This window comes from Vulpes vulpes, chromosome 1 (assembly GCF_048418805.1).
Source record: "Vulpes vulpes isolate BD-2025 chromosome 1, VulVul3, whole genome shotgun sequence".
Taxonomy (NCBI): Eukaryota; Metazoa; Chordata; class Mammalia; order Carnivora; family Canidae; genus Vulpes; species Vulpes vulpes.
In genome coordinates, this window is record NC_132780.1 from 33,717,945 (window position 1) to 33,737,670 (window position 19,726).

Genomic DNA, 19,726 nt, shown 5'->3' on the forward strand with positions numbered 1-19,726 from the left:
GAGGCAGCGACCTTGTTACTTCTGTTCCCATGACCTAGGGTCTGAGGACAAGACCAGAGGAGGACAAAGTATCTGTCAAATTTAAATTCCAATGTTGGTGTCACTTCAGGGAAGGACTCTGTATCTGTATGTTTGTTTGGTTTAATATAAACAGATTATTAAAAAATATACTTCCCCCTGCATGAATACTCAATGGCAAATGTACGTGTATTCAATGATACTTTAAGGGTATGTTTTAATGAAGACTCCCTTCAGAAGTCATCTGTCACTCAGGGTAAAATGCAGATTGCTTTCTTCTGCCGCATTTGATGCAATACTATTACCAAAAGAAATGAGACAATTGTTGTTGTTACAAAGTTTACCTCTTTCACACACACCCTCAGCATTTATTAGGCAGCCTCTATATTTAGACTTAGCTGAACCCACATGTAGACTATGGCACATGCCACATTATGCCTGGCACTGGTTCATAAATACGTGGTGGGTGGCATTCGGCTGGGGGTAAAAGGACAGCAGTGTGGGAGAAGGCAATGGCTCCCCTGTGGGAAGAACACCTGTCCTCTTACAGCCCCAGAAACCTCAGCAGGAGCAAGCAGCATTTTCTCATTTACATGTTCTCTGCTGGGGTTCAGTCTGGCCTCCATTAGTAGAGTGACCATATGACTTATTGTCCAAGAGGGACACCTCAGGGCTGCACTGTTTAGTAGTCTTAGCCATACATGACTATCTAATTAAAATGGAATAAAATGCAAAATTCAGTTCCTCAAGCCCACTAGCCACATTTCCAGATTGTGAGGCATGTGTGGCTGGTGACCACCATATAGGACAGCACAGAAGCAGAACATTTTCATCACTGCAGCTAAGTTCTCTGGGACAGCACCCCTCTAGAAGGGATGTTCTCTAAGTGTACTGTTTGCACAATAGGAGTGAACTGGAACCACCCCCAGTAAACCAGGACAAGTGGTTGCCCTGGTGTCATGAAAGATATTTCACTTGGGCCTGAAATGAATGGATATTTAAGACACCAGCCCGTTTCCCAAAACACACGGCAACTTCATGTCAGAGGCTTGTAATGCCATGAGAAAGGATGTTGCCACACAAGAGTTAATATTCAATTTCCAGCACTGTCCAGAATTTTCTGGAAAGACTGGAAATGCTCTTGTCATCTCCCCTGTCCAATACAACAGCCACTAGTAACATGTGGCTACTGAGCACCTGGACTGTGGCTCGTGTGAATTTCCATTATATGTATTAATCAAAGTAGACACCTGTGGCCAGTGGCCGTCAGACGGGACAGCGTGGCTTCAGTCATTGAACTCCATGCTCGAGAGGAAAAATTAGAATTTCTCTCCCCAGGTGGTAGTGGTGGTGGGGAGTGTGGGGGATTTGAGTGGGAAGTGGAAGAAAGCTGCCGCCAGGAGGAGAACAAAAAAAAACAACATAAGCAGGTGGCTTCTGAAACAAAACGGCACCCTACCTCTTTATTTGAGGAGGCCTCCGCGGGGTCGCTGGGGTGGAGGGGTGTGCTTGAAGACTCTGCACCCAGGGGGGAGGAGCTGCCAGGAGATGGAGACTGGAACACAGCAAGGGAAGGACACAGTGAGTGTCTGAGGGCTCGTAAACAGGTGGCAGGGGTGGGAGCAGGAATGAGGTAGCGTGGAGGGGTAGGGGCAGGGGCAGGGGTAGGGCAGGCGCGAGAGGAGAAAGCCCAATACAACTGAACAAGACGCTTCTATGGTAAGAAAACTTCCTTGCAAGAGGAGCCACCAACAGCACAGGAAAGTCCTGGGTTTTTCAAGTTTTCTTTTAAATTCCCACCATGTTTTCAAAGGAATCCTTGGAAGCTCAGCTGTTCTTTTCCTCCTTAGGCCAAGAGTTTAAATATAGCAAAAGCTGAGTATCAAACTTAAAGCCCTGAATGAATAAAGTGAAGGGGATCACACAGGTGTGTGGTTTGAAAATTTTTTCTCATTGACAAAGACTCTGGGTACTAACTGTCTTATGAAATCACCTGCCTGAGATGACCTGAATGGGAACGTAAAAATGGAAACAGGTATTTTCAGAGAGGTAGCTGGGATTGATGACCAGAAACCACACCACCTGTATTTCTCTAGTCTAGATTTCAAGTATTTTTCCTGATTTAATACACAGGCCACTGAAACTTCACAGACATTCTAACATCCAAACAATCTGACCGTGGCTGCTCTTGAAACAGTTCAAAAGTCCCTTATTCAATGATATGTTTGAAGATAAGGGTGAGAGGAATACCCATCGGGTGTGTTCCCGCCTCCGGAGGTGGCCCAGGCAGGCCTGGCTGCAAGAGAGCAGGAAGACCCAGACCAAGCCCGACATGGCACACGGGCCCTGTAAATACCCGCTGCTGAGTGGCCAAAGCAAGTGAGCAGGCAGAGGATGGGTGGGACTCAGCAGGATGCAGGAAACCCTACCAAGTTGCTACCCAAACATTTCTGGATGCTCCTGAAATCCTGAAGATGAAGGGCATCTTTAGGCGAGCCACAGGGATGCTTAAGCACTCTGTAGGGATGGTCCCGAGAGCAAGAGTGTGCAGTGAAGTCTGATGGAAGGCCCCAAACAACCTGCAGTAAGGGTCTGTTCTCTGAGCAAGTGTGGTGACGTGAGGGGAGCTCCGTCCTGGGCAAAGGAAGAGTAACACTGGTAATTGATGAATCTGTTTTCTTTCTTTTTTTTTTTTAATAGAATTTATTTATTCATGAGAGACACACAGAGAGAGGCAGAGACACAGGCAGAGGGAGAAGCAGGCTCCTCGCAGGGAACCTGACATAAGACTCAATCCTAGGACCTCTGGGATCACGACTCGAGCCTAAGGCAGATGCTCAACCGCTGAGCTACCCAGGTGCCCCCTGAATCTGTTTCTGAGGCCTTGCAGGTGGTCCCCGTGGGGAGGCTGAGGTAGAAACTTCAGCAGAGCACCTCTGCATGGAAAGGTAGGATGTTCCATGAAGTTAGTCGTGCTGAGTGGGGGTGGGGGCACATTAATATACAATGGGGCTTCAGTGAGCAGTATGTGAAATCATAAAACAATAAATCTTTTCAGAAAGTCCGAATTACACACGGGAAACAAAGTGCCAAATGGACTGAACGATGAGGTAGTGACATGCAGTTTTACTCACTTTAGATGTTGTATGGTCCCAACCTAATCCTGTTGGGCCTGGAATTGTTTTCCATGAACCCACAGATCTGATCCTGGGCAGGGAGGTGAGGACCAATGAGCTTCTTAATCATTCACATGCAGAAATTGGCCCCTCCACAGAAAAGCCAAGATGATGGGTGCAGGGATAAGAGCAGATATAAAGGACTCCCCCCCACCAAGCCCCACAGCCCCTGGATGCAACAAAACAGCCCTGCATGCCTTTATTATTTTTAAAAAGATTTTATTTTATTTAAGACCTTATTTATTCATGAGAGACACAGAGATAGGTAAAAGGAGAAGCAGGCTCCCTGTGGGGAACCCAATGCAAGACTCAATGCCAGACCCCAGGATCACGACCTGAGCCGAAGGCAGATGCTCAACCCTGAGCCACTCAGGTGCTACCCAACCCCTTATGCCTTAAAAAAAATCACACACAGAATTTTTTATTTGGCACTCAAGAGAGCTGGGGGGTACTGGCTGAGTTAGTTTTGTTTGGACTACTCAAAATTAATTTAATGAAGTCCCATGAGATTTCAGTGCCTTTGAATTTTCCTAGTTTTTCAAATTTGAAGAGCTTCCTCAAGATATTTTACATCTATCTTTCCCCAAGTAATTTTCTGTGTCAAAAAGATTTTAAGGGTCTGGTCCCAGGGAAGCTAGGACAGCTGTTTTTTTTTCTTTAATTGTTTGACTTGAGGGCCATGTAAAAAAAAGAAAAGAAAAAAAAAAAACCTTCAAAAGTGTTCCAAAGTTCCTATTTCCTTATCTGACTATTTTCTGTTGCAAATCTTCTAAAAATTGATTCTCTCCAACACTGTAAACATCAGCTCATCTCTCCAGATGATGTGAGAAGGCGGGTTATCCAGCCAGCAGGTCGTGATGTGGAAGAGGTAGGTCAGACCCCACAGTGAGGCTAAGTGAGCAGTGCTGGGTGCCCGCCAGGGAGCCTGGAGAAGAGAGACGCACACTGCCTTCATCCGGGGCCACGTGCCCTCAATGCTCTCTAGGCTTTAGCATTCTGCATGCGCATGAAGCTCATTCATTTTTCCTTCTATTTGCATGTACAGCTGATGACCTCCATCTAGAGAGTTCTCCCGCATTCTTTCTCACCTTCAGTGCTAACTTCGAAAACAGTGCAACTTGCTGAAGCTTTCTCAGACTCTATTCACAGTACTGTTCTACCCTGATGGCTTGTATTAGGTTTTGTAATGATCTGTTTACGTGTGTATCTCCCCTCCCCCTGGAACTCTTGGACAGGACCTCATCTTAATCAGCTTGGGATCCAAGTGCCTGGCAGTGGATCTTGCCAACAGTAAGCGCCCAGTAAATCTTTGCTGAATAAATGGTATCAGTGTCGTCTCTGGCTTTACCGTGTTTCCCAGCCTGTGAAAGGCAGATCAACCACTGATCTCTTTCGTTAGTGTCTCGTGGTCAGTGGTAAGCCCTTTTCTGATCGCACACTCTATGTGTGCAATGTTCAATCTACATTTTGAATCAGAGAACAGGGTCTTTGCCTGTAAAGATCTAACCTGAGCTCCAGCAAAGCTCTTTGGAAGCTGAAAGCTGTCTCCACGTGAGAGGAGACCCTGTCTGGTGGAGGCCTACCACTCCCGACAACGTCAAGGTGGACAAACCTCTTCAGAGCAGACACCAGGTGCCTAAACAAAGTTCTTAGTATCGAATCCTCTCCAATGTCTGCTTTAATGGCCCTTTGTCCCTCTTCTCCAGCGTCTGCTCTGCTATATTCTCAAAAGTGGAGAGAAAACCAGAAATTAGAGAACGCATCCTACCTTCAAAGAATGTACTGGAGGCCAAGTCTAACCAATAAAATGATACAAACATTAAGTGATTACCATGTATTTCTCTGGCTGAGGTCCCATGCCTGCTGGATCACTGGCTGGATATTCAATTTTAAGCAAATGAGACTAAGGACAGGAAGCGAATGTACGCTTGGAAATTCCTCAGGTGACACACAGGGTGGCGAGAAGGAGGCATCTAAAATGTCCAAAGATGATGCAGTCATTAACCAGTCCCTGGTCTGGTTAATTACAGGAGGTCTTCTTAAGCTGCCTGTCCTCTGAAGACTGTGTTCTAGCAAATTCTCCACAACTATGGTCTATATTTTACTGCCTAAGCTCTGGGGCTCCACAGAGTAGAGTCCTCAGCTGTTAAGATGTCAGCTCTTTAATGGCAGGACAAGAGATGGATCGTCCTGTTGTGAGGTGGGAGATAGCCTCAAGATGCCAAAGCATCCAGAGGGAAAGCCAATCACTCATTTTATTTTCAGTTGAACCTCTCCTGGGGCAAATGCTGTACTGCTGGTGGTAGAGGTGAAGCAAACAGCTCAAAGGACTTTTAGGCCATACTTGCAGGGCAGAAATACCTATCATTCATTTATTCCTTTAACAGACATTTCAGTGACTACCTCAGCTCTTAATATTGGGCCAAGAAATAAAGAGGAAAGACATGCTGTGGTCTCGTCCTATCTCCCCTTCCAGATGATGGGAGTAGGCAGGCATGTGGACACAGGGCTTTGGCAGGTGGCAGGGATATGCATCCATATGTGGGATGCGGGGGGGGGGGAGGAGTAGTTCTGCAGGAGGGAAGAGGTGTGTCAGCAATGCTCTGTGGGGAAGGTGATGCTTCCACTGAACCCTGAAGACTAGTATTTATGGAGCAGGATGGGATGGAGAGAAGGAGGAAGGTTCTGTAAACAGAGGCAGGGAGCTGGAGCAGCATAGCTCTGCCAGGAAGCAGGAGATGAGCTGGGGGGCAAGGACAAGGCACTGGAGCTGCACTTGATGACAAGCAGCCAGCGCCTAGTCTCCGCCCAGAAAGTGGGGTTTTCTTGGTGAGTCGTTGGCCTGTTGTCCCTCAGTGGAGAAGCTCTATCTGGGCACTCAGTAACAATTTCCACAGCTGAAATGAAGATCTAAAGGATGGAGAGGATGAGTTATCACTTCCCCCTCTTCCCTTTCCTTAGTCCTTTCACTCCTGACATCTGCATGAAGAGAAGATTCCATCCTGGAAAAGCTGACAAGATGACAGTAAGAATAACCCAAATTAAAGCCAAATTACTGGCTCTTTCCAAATGAACAGTGTTGCTTTCAGAAAGGCCTAAGCAGTGATCTGGAGAGATGTACAGATATCTTGAAAGACTCCTGGAGAAATGTTAGCCAAAAGACATAAAAAGGGTAGTTCCACCAGGATTGTTCACTCATTTATTTACCATAGAAATTCTGACAGCATCTGAGGAGGCCCAGACTCCCTGCCTGAGCCCCAGGAGCCCCTGGCTTAGCAGGGAGGACAGACATACAAACAAATGCAGGGTGTTCTGTAAAAGTGGTGGCCACTGAGTCCTTGAGGAGAAGTCACGATGACACAAAACCACTCACTACTGAGCTGACCTCTCACGATGCTAGTGTCCACCTTGACAGTCCTACCATTTCAAACCCCAGCATCTCTCAGGACCACTTCTCTGTCAGCTGCTCTCTTTGACCACTGAGGACCATCTGGTGTTTCAAGGCCAGAAACGAAATGGAAAACCAGAAACCTGCAAATGCGTTGCAGAGTACAAGTGCAAATATTGCAGAAATAAAGAGAAAGCAGGATTTTAGAAAGGTGATGTAGGCCCAGTTGGGAGGACTGCTTGACGCAGCCACAGATAATTGAAGAGTTGGTGGAGTTACACCAGTTGACAGTTAACCAGACGATGCAATAGAAAGAATGATGATAGTAGAGGTGCTTCGAACAAGTGTGATTAGAATATAAAATCAATGAAGAGAGGCCCTTGAGAAAATTGCATCAGCCCTCCAATGTTTTTGCTCAAACCGTCCTCCTCCTGATTGGAAGGACCCCTTCTGATCAGGCTGCAGAAGTCACAGTGTGAACTGAAGAAGGCTATTCTAGTGTATGATGTGACAGTTCTTTCTGAAAGAAGTTACGACTCCTCAAATCAATACTTCTCTGTTTTAAGAATTCACATATAGGTGAACTTATAAACTACGTTATTAGCCAAAAGGTAAAACAATTAAGCTTATGTTTATAATTTTTAATATTGTTTTTGAAGATAAGGTTCTAACCAATTCCCCACCCTCCTCTCCATACTTTGAATTTTTGGTCCTCGTTTTAAGTGGATTAATTTGAGGAGGTACACTTCTGCAGGATCCCTTAGAACAGCCCTGCCCGCATGATTAAAATGAGACGTGACAGTTGCCCTAACAGGCGTGAGTGGGAGCCCACGAGCACCAGGGAGGAGAGGTGACCTGCAAGGGGTGGTCATGGAACCATCCAGTGGAGCTAACCCAGATGCCATTCCTGTCACAGTGCTGAGGACTTGGGAGGCCCTGGGGCAAAGCCTGTTAGTCAGTGGAAATAAAAACTGAGTCAATTCCCAAGATACAGAATCTGGTCTTCACACCCAGCGTGATCTGGCCTTTCCAACACTAGGGTCTATTTCCTAAAGTGCAATGTGATTCCAGGACTACAAGTTACATTGCTCCTTTGAAAAGGGCGGGGATGTTTTCATTTTATAACATTGCAGAACAAGTAAAGCTCTTAAGGTCTCAGGACAGTGAGATGCTCAAGTCTCCAGCCCCAGGATCTGGCGGGTGAGCATCTGAAATCTGCTCTTCCGTTCACAGCTCTGCCTCTGGGTTGCTCATCTTCTCTGATCCTCCTGAGAATTGAGGAAAACAGTTACTACCCACCTCCTGGGGCTGACGCGAGGATTAATCGGTGACGATGCACACGGGGCGTCGGCTCAGCGCCTGTGTAGGCACAAAGCATTCCACCAGCATCTGACGAGTCTCTTAAGATTCCAACAGTAACAACAATTCTTTCACCCCATGGGGGAGTGTTCACAAGGACAACACATACCCATGGGGATGCTTTCCTTATCTCATCTTCTTGCTTCCTTATTAAAAATTTTACTCAGGGATAAAATTAAACAGCACACAGAAGGCTCTCTAAAAATCATACTAGAAAGACTCTAAATTAATTTATAAGCCCCGAGACTCTTACTGGTATATTGGTAAGAATAGCTCATTCCTGGCTAGGGCTGAGAGGTGCATAAATGACCGTGTACAATTTCTGGCACACTCACTGTCTCCCATTCAAGACAGCATTTTGCAGTATGGGGGCTGAGAGTGATGCTCCTCTGGTGATAGTTACAAAAGAGAATCAGGTGCATATGCAAGTGTTAATTTACAACGTAGCTCACATACAATCATGACACATCAAGATTCTCAACTGTGAAGACCTTGGTTAAAGACTCCAGCTGGCTCAGGCTAACCTTGACAAGTCCAGGCACATGTTGGTCCTTCCCTCCAAAGAAACTCAGTGACACAAATCTCACTGCAATGAAGGGCAGGAAAAATAGTCCCTTAAAAATGACATCGTTTTAGGGTCATCTGGGTGGCTCAGTCAGGTAAGCGTCCAACGCTTGATTTGGGCTCAGGTCATGATCTCAGGGTTGTGAGATCAAGCCTCATGTTAGGCTCCGTGCCGGGTGTAGAGCCTGCCTCTTCCCCCTGCGCTCTCTCACTCTATAAATAAATAAATAAATTTGAAAAATGACAGTTTTACCGAATCTATCTGGGACTGGATTATTTAGTAATATCACCTATGTGGAGTGACTCACAGAACCTGAGAATAAAGTTGTTTAAAAAGCCAACACACTACATGAGACCCAAGCATGAAGTACTCATGGACTTTCTTCACCAGTGAACTGTGTCTACCTCAACTACATACATCAAAACCCTAGCCTCCAGTGGGATAGTATGAGGCCATGGGGCCTTTGGGAGTTAATGTGGTCAGGAGGGTAGAGCTCTCATGATGTGATTAGTGCCCTTATAAGAAAAGGCATAAGGGAGGCTGCTTCCTCTCTCTGCTCTCCACTGTGTGAGAACATGGCAAGACGGCCATGTGCACCAGGAAGGGCATCTACACCACAAGGTGGCGGTGCTGACACCCTGCTCTCAGACTTCCCAGACTCCAATGTGAGAAGTACATTTCTGTTGTGTAAACCACCCAGTCTCTGTATGGGATCTTTATTACGCAGCAGCCCAAACTGACTAAGAGAACCAGACACCCTTCCCTAAGTTCCTATTGGCTCTCATTTTATTTTTTTGGACTGAAATGACTCTCATTTGAAAATACAATTTTAACAAGCTCTGCACAAGTCACTCTTTAATTCAAAAACTTTAGTGGTTCCTGCTTTGTGTTTAGAATAAATCCTAGGTGCTCCTGGGTGGCTCAGTTGACTAAATGTCCGACTCTTGATTTCAGATCAGGTCATGATCTCAGGGTTGTGGGATCCAGCCCTGCATCAGGGTCTGTACCCAGTATGGAGTCTGCTTGAGATTCTCTCTCTCTCTCTCTCCTCCCCTCCTCTTGCTTATGCATGCTCTGTCTCTCTCTAGACAAACAAAATCTTAAAAAAAAAAAAAAGAAGAAGAAAGAAGAAAGAAGAAAGAAGAAGAAGAAGAAGAAGAAGAAGAAAGGAGAAGAAGAAGAAGAAGAAGAAGAAATAATCCTTGGCACTCTTTCTTTACCTTGGCACTTAAGGCATTCCAAGGTTGGCCTTAATTTCTTCACTATTTCCCCCCTCCCAGTTATTCTATACCATTAAGCCAAACTGAGGTATCTTCTGCTTTGTGTATACAACCTGAGTGTTTGGGGCAATGCCTTTGTTCATGCTCTTGTCTAAATCACACATGTCCACGAGTCTGCAAAGGCTCATTTTCAATGTTACTTCTTTTGTGAAATCTTTCCTATTCTCTTAGATAAGCAGAAGCCCTCTCCTTTGAGAACTGCTTGTGCTTTATTGGTGCCATTCTTCTGTATGTCATTTTCTCCCTTATTTTTATTGAAATATAATACTATAGGATAGTTTAATCATAATACTTTCTTTTAAAAGATTTATTTACTTATTTGAGAGAGAGAGAGAGAGAGAGAGAGAGAGAGAACACAAACTAGGGGGTGAGGCAGAGGGAGAGGGAGAGAGAGAAGCAGACTCCCCACTCAGCGGGGATCCCTAGGACACAGGGCTTGATCCCAGGATCCTGAGACCTTGACCTGAGCCAAAGGCAGATACTTCACCCACTGAGCCACCCAGGTGTCCCCTACAATACTTCAATAAGCACTATGAAGGCAGGATGTGTGATTCATTAACTTTTTCTTCTCCAAGTGCTTAATACACATTCTCCATAAAATATACAACAGAAGTTCAATAAATGTGTTGAACATATGGAAGGATGTATGGACATCAATCTTTTTGTACCAGAGAACATAGGAAACACAAAATACGTTTATACTCAGTCATCCTGAACCCATGTAGCATTGTCCTGATGTGCTCACATGGATATTGGTACCCATGTACAGATCACTACCTCAGGGTCACAGTCTGACTCGTCCCTTGTCAGACACTGCTTGCAAATCAATGCATCCTCATGTGATTAGAACAGTAATGTGGACACAGTGAGAACAAATGCTATCACAGGTAGCATATCCTATAGACTATAATCAAGCCATTGGTCATTCCATTCTTTACCAGCCTGAACATTCTGGTTCTATATGGAATTTCAAAGGTGTGGTTACCTGCAGCCAGGCTATGGCACACATTCTACTTCTTTTGGTAAACTGCTGTTTCGGGAACTGTGTGGGCCTCCTCTATTTCCAGCATCCCTGAATAGGTTTTTTACTATGCATCTTGGTTTTATCCAGCTTTATCCCTTTTCTCAAATAAATGTATGTTGTTTTCCTTACAGATTTAAGTTGTTTTAAATTAACCTTATTCCATGTTAGAGTTATAAAAAAGAAACAAATATATGACTAGGTTTTTCTTGCTCCAAGATATGTCTGTGCTTTTGAAAATTGAAACTGGCTAAGAAATCCATAATTATTCACTCTCAATTCAAACTATATTATCAATGCACATTTCTGTTTCCTTAATGTGGTGAAGTAGGAAAGTTAGCATAGGCATTGTAGGGGCATAATTATGTCATTAAAATGATAATAGCCTGCGCCTAATGAGGTGTTTTATATACACATTTATAATGGATTCAATTAATACCAATGAAACGTTTTGAGATAACTGTCGGTTAAAATATTCTAACCATTTTCACTCTGTTTTCCCACAGGGGATGGAGGTGCTCCCAGCCCCAAGTCCCCAACTTATAGCCACAGTAATGGGAAGATCTGGACCACCGTGGACCTCAGAGAGCCCTGGACTGGAGCAGTCTCCTCAAACAGAGGTGCTTTCACTGTCCCAAATAATTTATTTTATTACTATCAAAAGAACCCTAAGCTTCTGAAGCCAGATCTCAGAGGATTAAAAAAAAGGCCAAGTTAATTATTAACCAGTCACTGCTGTAAATTGAGATCTCTTACCAGCTGATAAAGTCGGATCTGGAAACACAGGTTATCTGAGTGTTCTCTTTCAAAGGGCCTCACTGTAAGTGTCCGGAATGCATTACACTACGTGATGGACAAATGAGGGACAAGTTTCCCCACCAGGGTCCTGCACCATCCTTCCCAGACCTCCAAACCTGAGTTCCCTAAGAGGACAAACCACAATCACTTTTAGTTGATAATAAGAGATGCAGCTAAGAACACATCATTTGCTATTAATGACACATCACTTACTAAGGACGATCCAGCAGCCGTTTATGGGAGCCTCACTATGTGCCAGGCCCCACACAGGGTGCGTGCTGCCCATTACCTCATCTAGCAAAGCAGTTCCTCATGTGCAAAACTTTAAGTTCACTCATTGTCATCAGCATAGTGGAAGCAAAAGACACAGCGCAGAGGACAGGACTGGAGGCTACAGAGCCCAAAGTAACTCGTTCATTAGAACCCAGTGCTGATGGAGAGAAAGCAGAGAGCAACATCTTTCCACGTGATCAAACGGCCTTCTCTCTCGACAGCTCATCTTGAACTTCCAAGCAACAGGCCAACCTGACAACATTTCCTCCCACCCTGGGCAATGCCCACTCTCCTCACCTCTCCTGCTCTGCGCCGGTATGCTCAGTAAGGTGGAGGGGTGGGAAGCGCAGAGGATTTACAGTCTGGTGGCCCTGGGAGAGGAAAACCCGAGAGCCGCGAACCAAACAGTATTTCAAACCCCTGGGATCCACCTACCTCTTCTTCCTGACACTCAAATTGGTACATCCAAAAATTCTCCATCTTCCCAGGCGCTATCTGGGCGGTAAGGCCAGCTCGGGCACAGCCACTTGTGAGTTGAGGGCTAACTCCTGACCTGAATCCCGTCTGGTGGATTGTTTCCAGTGGTGTTAGATGCCCCAGTCAATAATGCAACTTGTAACGGGAGATGGGAGATGTGCCCACCTCCCAGGGTGTCAGCCACATCCGCATTAACCCCTTGGTGCCTGAAGGGCCCCCAGCAGTCGGCAGTTGTGCGTCACTGGTGGAGTGGCATCACCTGATGTTTGTGAGAAGGGGCCGGCCTACCCCTCCTGCCAGCAACGCCTACTATTTCTGGGGAAAATAAGACTCGGTTCTGAGGTGCAACCAGAAACTTTCACACACTCCAAACTCTGCTACAGTTTATAGAACCTGTGAAAAAGCATCCAGCTCATGTGCAAGGAAAGGGTGGATGCTGGGAAGAGGAGGCTCTCTCCATGCCTGTGTCAGAACGCACCTGGGTGTGTGTGATGAGTTTAGAGGACACGGTGGCCATGTGGGTTGTGCACCTCTGGGGGCTGGGGTGCTGGAGGGCGACCCTCACCACTCTTTATGTTTGCTGCGTGCTTCCAACATCCTTGCACTGCAATCTAGTGAGGGGGGATATGGCAGGCTAGCTGCACAGATACAAAAAAGCAAGCTGGTTTTTTTGAAACCCCAGGGCCAGCATGGTTTCACCCAAACCAACAGGTACTCCCAGACCGGGCTTAAGAGCTGGATCATATCTGCTGGACCTTGGGAGAGGAAGGTCAAGACAAATGCAGGTGGAACAGAACGGGAGGAAGCTCCTATAAACAGGTGGGCAGGGTGGCTCAGAGGGCCAATGACTGGAGACAGACAGACCTCCCAGTGCCAATCTACCTCTGGACAAGCCATGGCAATGGGGATGGACATGGGTGCAAGAGAACTGAAAGGTGCAGAACACCTGAGAGGCTCACCAAAGAGATGGCTTCAGCCTTCCTTCACATCAAACCCTTCATCGCACATGCTTCCAGGTCTCTCTCTCTCTGAGTGCACCTGTTTAGTGAGTGAGTGGTGACGGGGTCAGAAGGTGGAAAACAGAAACAAAGGACATGAACAATTCACAGCTGAAAACTGCGCCCACGCTAGTCGACAATTTCCTATGCTGAGGACAACCCCGCAGGGCACAGTGGGAAACAAGTATCCCCCTCACTCCCTCTCGCCTGTCCTCGTATTCCTGCCCACTCTTGTGGGCAGTTGGACTGCCACCAGGGTCAGGGGGATGCATTTCCACTAGCTCTTGGTCCTCATTCGAGAAAGCTCTTTCCAAAAAAGGGTGAGCCACTCTCATCTATAGCACTGGGTGTCTCTCAAACACTTTCTTCTTTCTGTTGACTATTAAGAAGATAGAAAACCCTTGGGTGTTGATTCTTAAGTCCAGACTGAACCTTCCCTACTTTAGGGCTCTTCCCCAACTCCTGGGAGAAGTCATTCTCTCTACTATCACTCTCAGGAATGGCTTTGATTTGGATCCATGAATCACTGCGGGCAGGCTGGAGCCATTAGAACCTTCACCGCTGCTGTGGAAAGCTTCTATTATGTTCGGTTATTAACCAGAGGACCACCATCACACATGAGACTCCAAGCCAGACAAACCACGAAGAAATCCGCTGGGCCTTCTGGAAAGTTACAGAGTGTCTACACCTAGTGTCCTGTGGACACCGCAGAATTCAGAATTCTTTCCTTCCCTTCAAGGTTCAATCAGCACCTGAGACCTGCTTAATTATTCACCATGGCCTTCTTCATACCTCATCAATAATGGATAACATCTGCCATGGAAAACCACCCGCAGCAAGGTGGGGGTTGAGATGGGGCGCATCAGGAATCGGATCTGCACCTGACAGAGAAGTCGGGGCACCAAGGAGGAGAGCCGTACTCAAGGGCTGATCTCTCCTGTGTGGGTCTCTCAGCCCAACGAGACCTTTCAACTCTGTGCCTCTCAGCCTTTCTGCATCACTGCATACAGAGAGATGATACGTTCATACAACACACTGGCTCAACTGGAGAGGATGCAGAGCCCCCGATGAGGCTGCTGGGATGGAAGGCAACACGCCTGATGGCACCGGTCACCCCCAACCCCAAAGTCCAGTGGGATCATCAGGACACTGGTTGAAAGCTCTGCCCTAACTTATTATATTTTTAAAAGATGTTACTGATTTATTCATGAGAGACACAGAGAGATGGAGAGACACAAGCAGAGGGAGAAGCAGCCTGTGGAGAGCCCAATGCAGGACTACATTCCAGGACCCCAGGATCATGCCCTGAGACGAAGGGAGATGCTCAACCACTGAGCCACCCAGGTGCCCCCCTGCCCTAACTTATGAAGAGTCTTTATAGCAAATTCTTTGGACATTAGCAGACCCTCAAGAATAAAGTTAAAGTCCTCTCTGCTTCTGAAGAATCCATATGGGTACACTTGTTCCTTTAGGACAGTCCTTCCAGTGCCTGGTTTCCATAGCACCTCCCCCCACCCCCCCCATGAATCCCCGCTTCCTCTGACATAGCTGCAGGCCTTGCCTGCGTGCTGGCCTGCACACCCATGCCCTTCCACACCACTTCAGCTTCACGCTCTGTTGGTACTTCAGGATTGATGATAGATCTGCTTATTCTCAGCCAGACAACAAAACAGATGGAGCCGAAGAGGTGGGAATGGCTGCTCAGGTCAGTTGAGGGCAGAAAAGTGTCCTCATGTGTGAAGCCCACTGTCTCTTTGCTGGCACATAACAGGCAGAAAATCTGGTGGGCAGACTTCTCAGATAGACCTGTGATCCCTGTCTCCTGGTGTTCAGACCCTGTGTGATCCCCTCTCTACGTAGGGCTGTCACTCTGTGACTGCCTTATAGAAGACTGTGATATCCATCTGCCTTACTACCAGCCTCTATGGCCTTCTAATCTTGCTTGCTTTCTCAGGCAAGCTGCCCTGTAGGGCACTGCCAATGGGGCAAAGGATCAAGATACCTCTGGCCAGTGGTCAGCTGGGAACTGGGGCCTTTGGTCCCACATCCCTTGAGGAGCTGAATCCTGGCAATAAGCAATGACCTTGGGAATGGTCTCTCCCCAGTAGAGCCTGGAGGTTACCACAGGCCGGTGACACTTGAGTGCATGTCTGAGAGGCCCAGCAGCAGAGGCCCAGCTAAGCCATGCCAGGTTCCTGACACAGACACTGTGAGATAATCACCATGGTTTGTTTTATGTCACTGCTTTGGGACAATCTGTGATTTAGCCGTAGATCTAGCTAAGATGCTCCAGGGGTTTTCAGAGGAAAGCCTCAGGAGCTCAGGAGGCTTGGAGGTCTGCCTGAAGGCTCATCAGAGGACAATCCCAGAGTAGATCATACACTCTACACAAGCAGGGTCTGTGTCTATTTCAGGCAGAGTCCATATTTCAGTTGCTGCTATATCCCTGGTGTCTTGCACAGTGCCTGACCCATAGGAGGAACCTGAAAATATTTACTGAATGAGTGGACGAGAAATAATGAGACAGACTTTCTGTCTGTGACCAGGGCCAGCAGTCACAGCTCATTCTGGTTCTCTAACAAAATGAGAACAGTGTAGCTTTGTGGCCAGGCCCTATTTCTTATTGACAGATGATGTCCTGCATGTAGCTGGTGCTTAATTAAACCCAAAGGGGTTAGCAGGGGAACAACTGTAAGAGTTCAACCCAATCCTTTTATGGGACTTTGCATGGCAGATGGTTGGGAACACATTTATTCCTTTGACATCACTCACTGAGAGGAAAGTTTCCTATTGGTGTCTGGGGTCTGGTTGGTGAAACCTATTGGGGCCTCGTTTTGCTCTCCTGGCAGCAGATCCTTTGTTCAAAGGTTTCTATACTGCTGTGTAAGTTTCTGGGATGCTGACCTTTGGGGTCCGCCAGCCCTTTATTGAACATATACAAGAACAAAGCTGGTTTTTAACAGCCAGCACTGGGATGTATACTCTTCCACAGGTCAGGAGGACACTCTGAGATAAGGCTTCGAGTCTAGTCCTTTCCGGGCCACAAATGGGGACAGAATAGAGCTAACTATTTCAATACAGTGGTGTTCCCCCACCCCCACCCCCAATTCCTTCCCATCAACCCTCCTTTCTTCCAGTGAGGGACTGATCCACTTGGGGGGGGAATCAGACCATCGAAGAACATAAATTCATCCTAAAGTCTGTCTACTTGACTTTGGATCCCATTTCAGCTCCATCCCTTGCTATTCAGATCCTGGAAAACTATCACTGCCCAGAACTCCCCGAGGAGGTGAGGATTGGCAAGAGGGAACCTCTCAGTTCAAAATACCATACGAGGAACCATATGAGGAACGCTTCAAAAAACAGACTCCCTCAGTAGCCTCAGTAGCGCACCAGTCCTTCCACTTGCCCTTGTTAAGCTTGACTATACAACTGCAAGGTCAACAGGACAAGATGCTAACAAGTCTTAATGAATTAGCATATGCGCTTGACCTTGGTCAATAGTTTCCTAGCAACAGTAAAAAAAAAAAAAATCCATGAAGGCTGATACTGGTTTCAAGGCAAGGCAAGAGGGAGGGAGGACAGGGAGGAGGCAAAGGCAGGATGCCTCTCCACCCTCATTATGTGATCTTTCTCAAAATTAAAGAAGGAAAGAAAAAAAAAAGGAGCTCAAAAGTGCACATGATCAGGGGAGGTGTTAGTGTCGAGCCCTCACTTCCCAGGGTTTGGGCATTATTTCCTTCTTGGCAGGAGAGTGGCTGGTTTCTAAGAAGAGTTAGTGTTCAAATGCCTTCCTGCTTCGAAATACTCTCTAATCGGTCTCTGGAACAGAGGACGTCAAGAAGAGGCAAATGTTACTTGAAGGGGGTGGTGAACGCTGCCATCATCATCAATTAGCAGTCTAGTCTGACTTAATCGGCCAGCCCTGGAGAACAAGACTGAGGCTACCACGACGTGGGTGGAAGCAGAGATGGGTCACGGGAGATGCCTGACCAGGGTGGGTGGCCAGTGAGGGCTCTTGTAGGGCTGAAACACTGTGGGAAAGCACAGGGAAGACCAGCCCAGGTAAGGTGAAGAAGGGGTGCTACAGCCAACTCTCTAACTCACAGTCTGCCAATGGTCAACCCTGAATGGCTAGTGGGCTCTGACCTACTAAGGCAACAAATGCACCATACTTGTGATTCCTTTTTTTTTTTTTTTTTTTTTTAAAGATGTTATTTATTTATTCATGAGGCAGAAGCAGGCTCCCTGCAGGGAGCCCAACGTGGGTCGATCCCAGGACCCCAGGATCACGACCTAAGCCAAAGGCAGACGCTCAACCACTGAGCCACCCAGATGTTCCCACACTTGTGATTCTTATCTCCCATTTCTGTAGAGGACTCCATGTCCGAGAAACCATGTTTTCTCAGGGGTACTCTGAGGAATAAAACTAACTCGTGCTGATGAGGAAGAAAGCAGATGGCCAACTCAAGGTAACCATAGCAGGCCAACAGCAGGATAGAGATTTACACATAACGAACACGTACTGGGCATCCACTTCGTGTGACAGGCTGTGATACCAGACAAGGATACAACACTGGGCCTTCAGTAGGCTGACAGCAATTTAGAGAGACAACGGGCTAATTCGAACAAGACAAGGAGAAAACAAAACAGTCAAGAATTAAGTGTTGGACACCTGGGTAGCTCAGTGGTTGAGCATCTACCTTTGGCTCAGGGCATGATCCTGGGGTCCTGGGATCGAGTTCCGCATCGGGCTCCCCATAGGGAGCCTGCTTCTCCCTCTGCCTGTGTCTCTCATGAATAAATAAAATCTTAAGAAGAAGAAAAAAAAATAGTGTTAAACTGTAGTCTGCAATTCAAGTTGGTGGTTACCAATTTCGACCGGGCCTCAGAAACACTGATGCCAAGACCCAACCCCCAGAAATTCTCATGAGAAAGCATGGAATCTTGGGAATCATTTGTTTAGAGAATGGTACCTTGGTTCTACTGAACGGGACAGTGATCTGGACAGAAGTGAGAGGCTAAGTAGTAAGGTGTGTGGTGTGGGGGCAAATTTGGGTAAATCAATTTGGAATTTGTAAATATGAGGCTGAGTAAGGTAAGCCCAGGTGATGGGGGAGGGGTGGGGATCTCTACATTCCAAAGAAGCCATCTGGTCTCCATTCAGTGGTGTCTGTCCAGTGTGGTCATGCCTGGAATTTACACTAAGAAATTACTTCCTGGGGAGAGGGGGGATCTTCTCTGTCTTTACCCAAGATAAAGGGAATCAGATGTGCAGGCTGATTTATCCCCTAAAGCTCTGTGGAATGTGTCAAAGACAGTGACTGTCAGGCTGAGGCTCTTGAGTCACATAACCCAGATATATTCACCTATTCTATCTAGAAAACTGAGGCCAAAAGGTTGAGGCCAGCTCTGAATCTCCTTTGATCCACACTACCAGCCTTCTTTAGTTTTTGGTGTCCTAAAGTTGTCAGCTAAGCACGCCAGGCAGGCAGCCCAAGTGGCTACTTTCCCAACATCCTCTCTATGGCAATGCTCAAGCAATTGTGTTTCAAAGAAAGTGGGTTGAGAGACTCCCTTCTGTATTAAGAACATGTAGCCAGTTACCCTTGTATTGGGAGAAGGTCTCATTTTGAAGATGATCACGTCTATAGATAAATCACATTTCATAATTCCCCAGGACTACATGGGCCCAGGGTTTAATTGGGTTACAATAGAATTCAATTATCCATGATATACCTGTTTCTCTCCCTGCACCTTCCCTTCCTCCCCTATACAGCCCCAATCCGCTTATCAGAAATTATTGAGAGTGCACAGTTGGGGGAGCCGACAATTTTTCTAAAGACTCCTGGGAAGTTTCCCAAGCCCTAATTCATTAAGCCCTGGTGTCAGACACACACAAGCTGTGGCCCTGTACACTGTGTTTCTATCTGGAAAGCGATAGCCAATTTCTCTCTGGCTAAGGCATTCATTCCCTTCCCCGGTGCTCTTCCCTATTTCTCTGCACAGCTTCACATACGCATTGACGAGTGAGACAATCCATTAAGAAGCTGAGAAAGATCCCTCCTGGGAATGGGGTTAGGTGAAGAGAAACAATTGGAGCCTGGGGGTTAAAAAAAAAAAAATCAGTCCTGCCGTTACTTACTTTAATTCCACAGGGTACAAAGTTCAACTGGAGACCTTGCCTTCTGCTGTGGGAATCATCAGGCAAGTTTGCCCGGGTGACTCCAACACGGCAGAGGTCTGTGGTCAGCGGGGAGACACCTGCTCAGCCCTGTAAAGAGAGCCTCCCCGTAGCAGGCGAAACTCTAAAGGTGAGTTAAATAATTAGAGGTAATACTTCAAATCCAGGGGGAGAGTGCTGAAGCACACT

The 19,726-nt window shown here is 46.7% G+C and overlaps 1 protein-coding gene across 2 annotated transcripts in view; it reads right to left on the reverse strand.

Annotated features, from left to right (window-relative positions):
• The window catches only part of APBA1 (amyloid beta precursor protein binding family A member 1), a 197,592-nt gene that overhangs the window by 35,902 nt on the left and 141,964 nt on the right, over positions 1 to 19,726 (reverse strand). For both annotated transcript variants that reach the window (XM_072762341.1, XM_072762344.1), the window contains exon 3: positions 1,478 to 1,573. In XM_072762341.1, the coding sequence (XP_072618442.1) occupies positions 1,478 to 1,573 (96 nt within the window). The remainder of the gene's footprint in view (positions 1 to 1,477; positions 1,574 to 19,726) is intronic.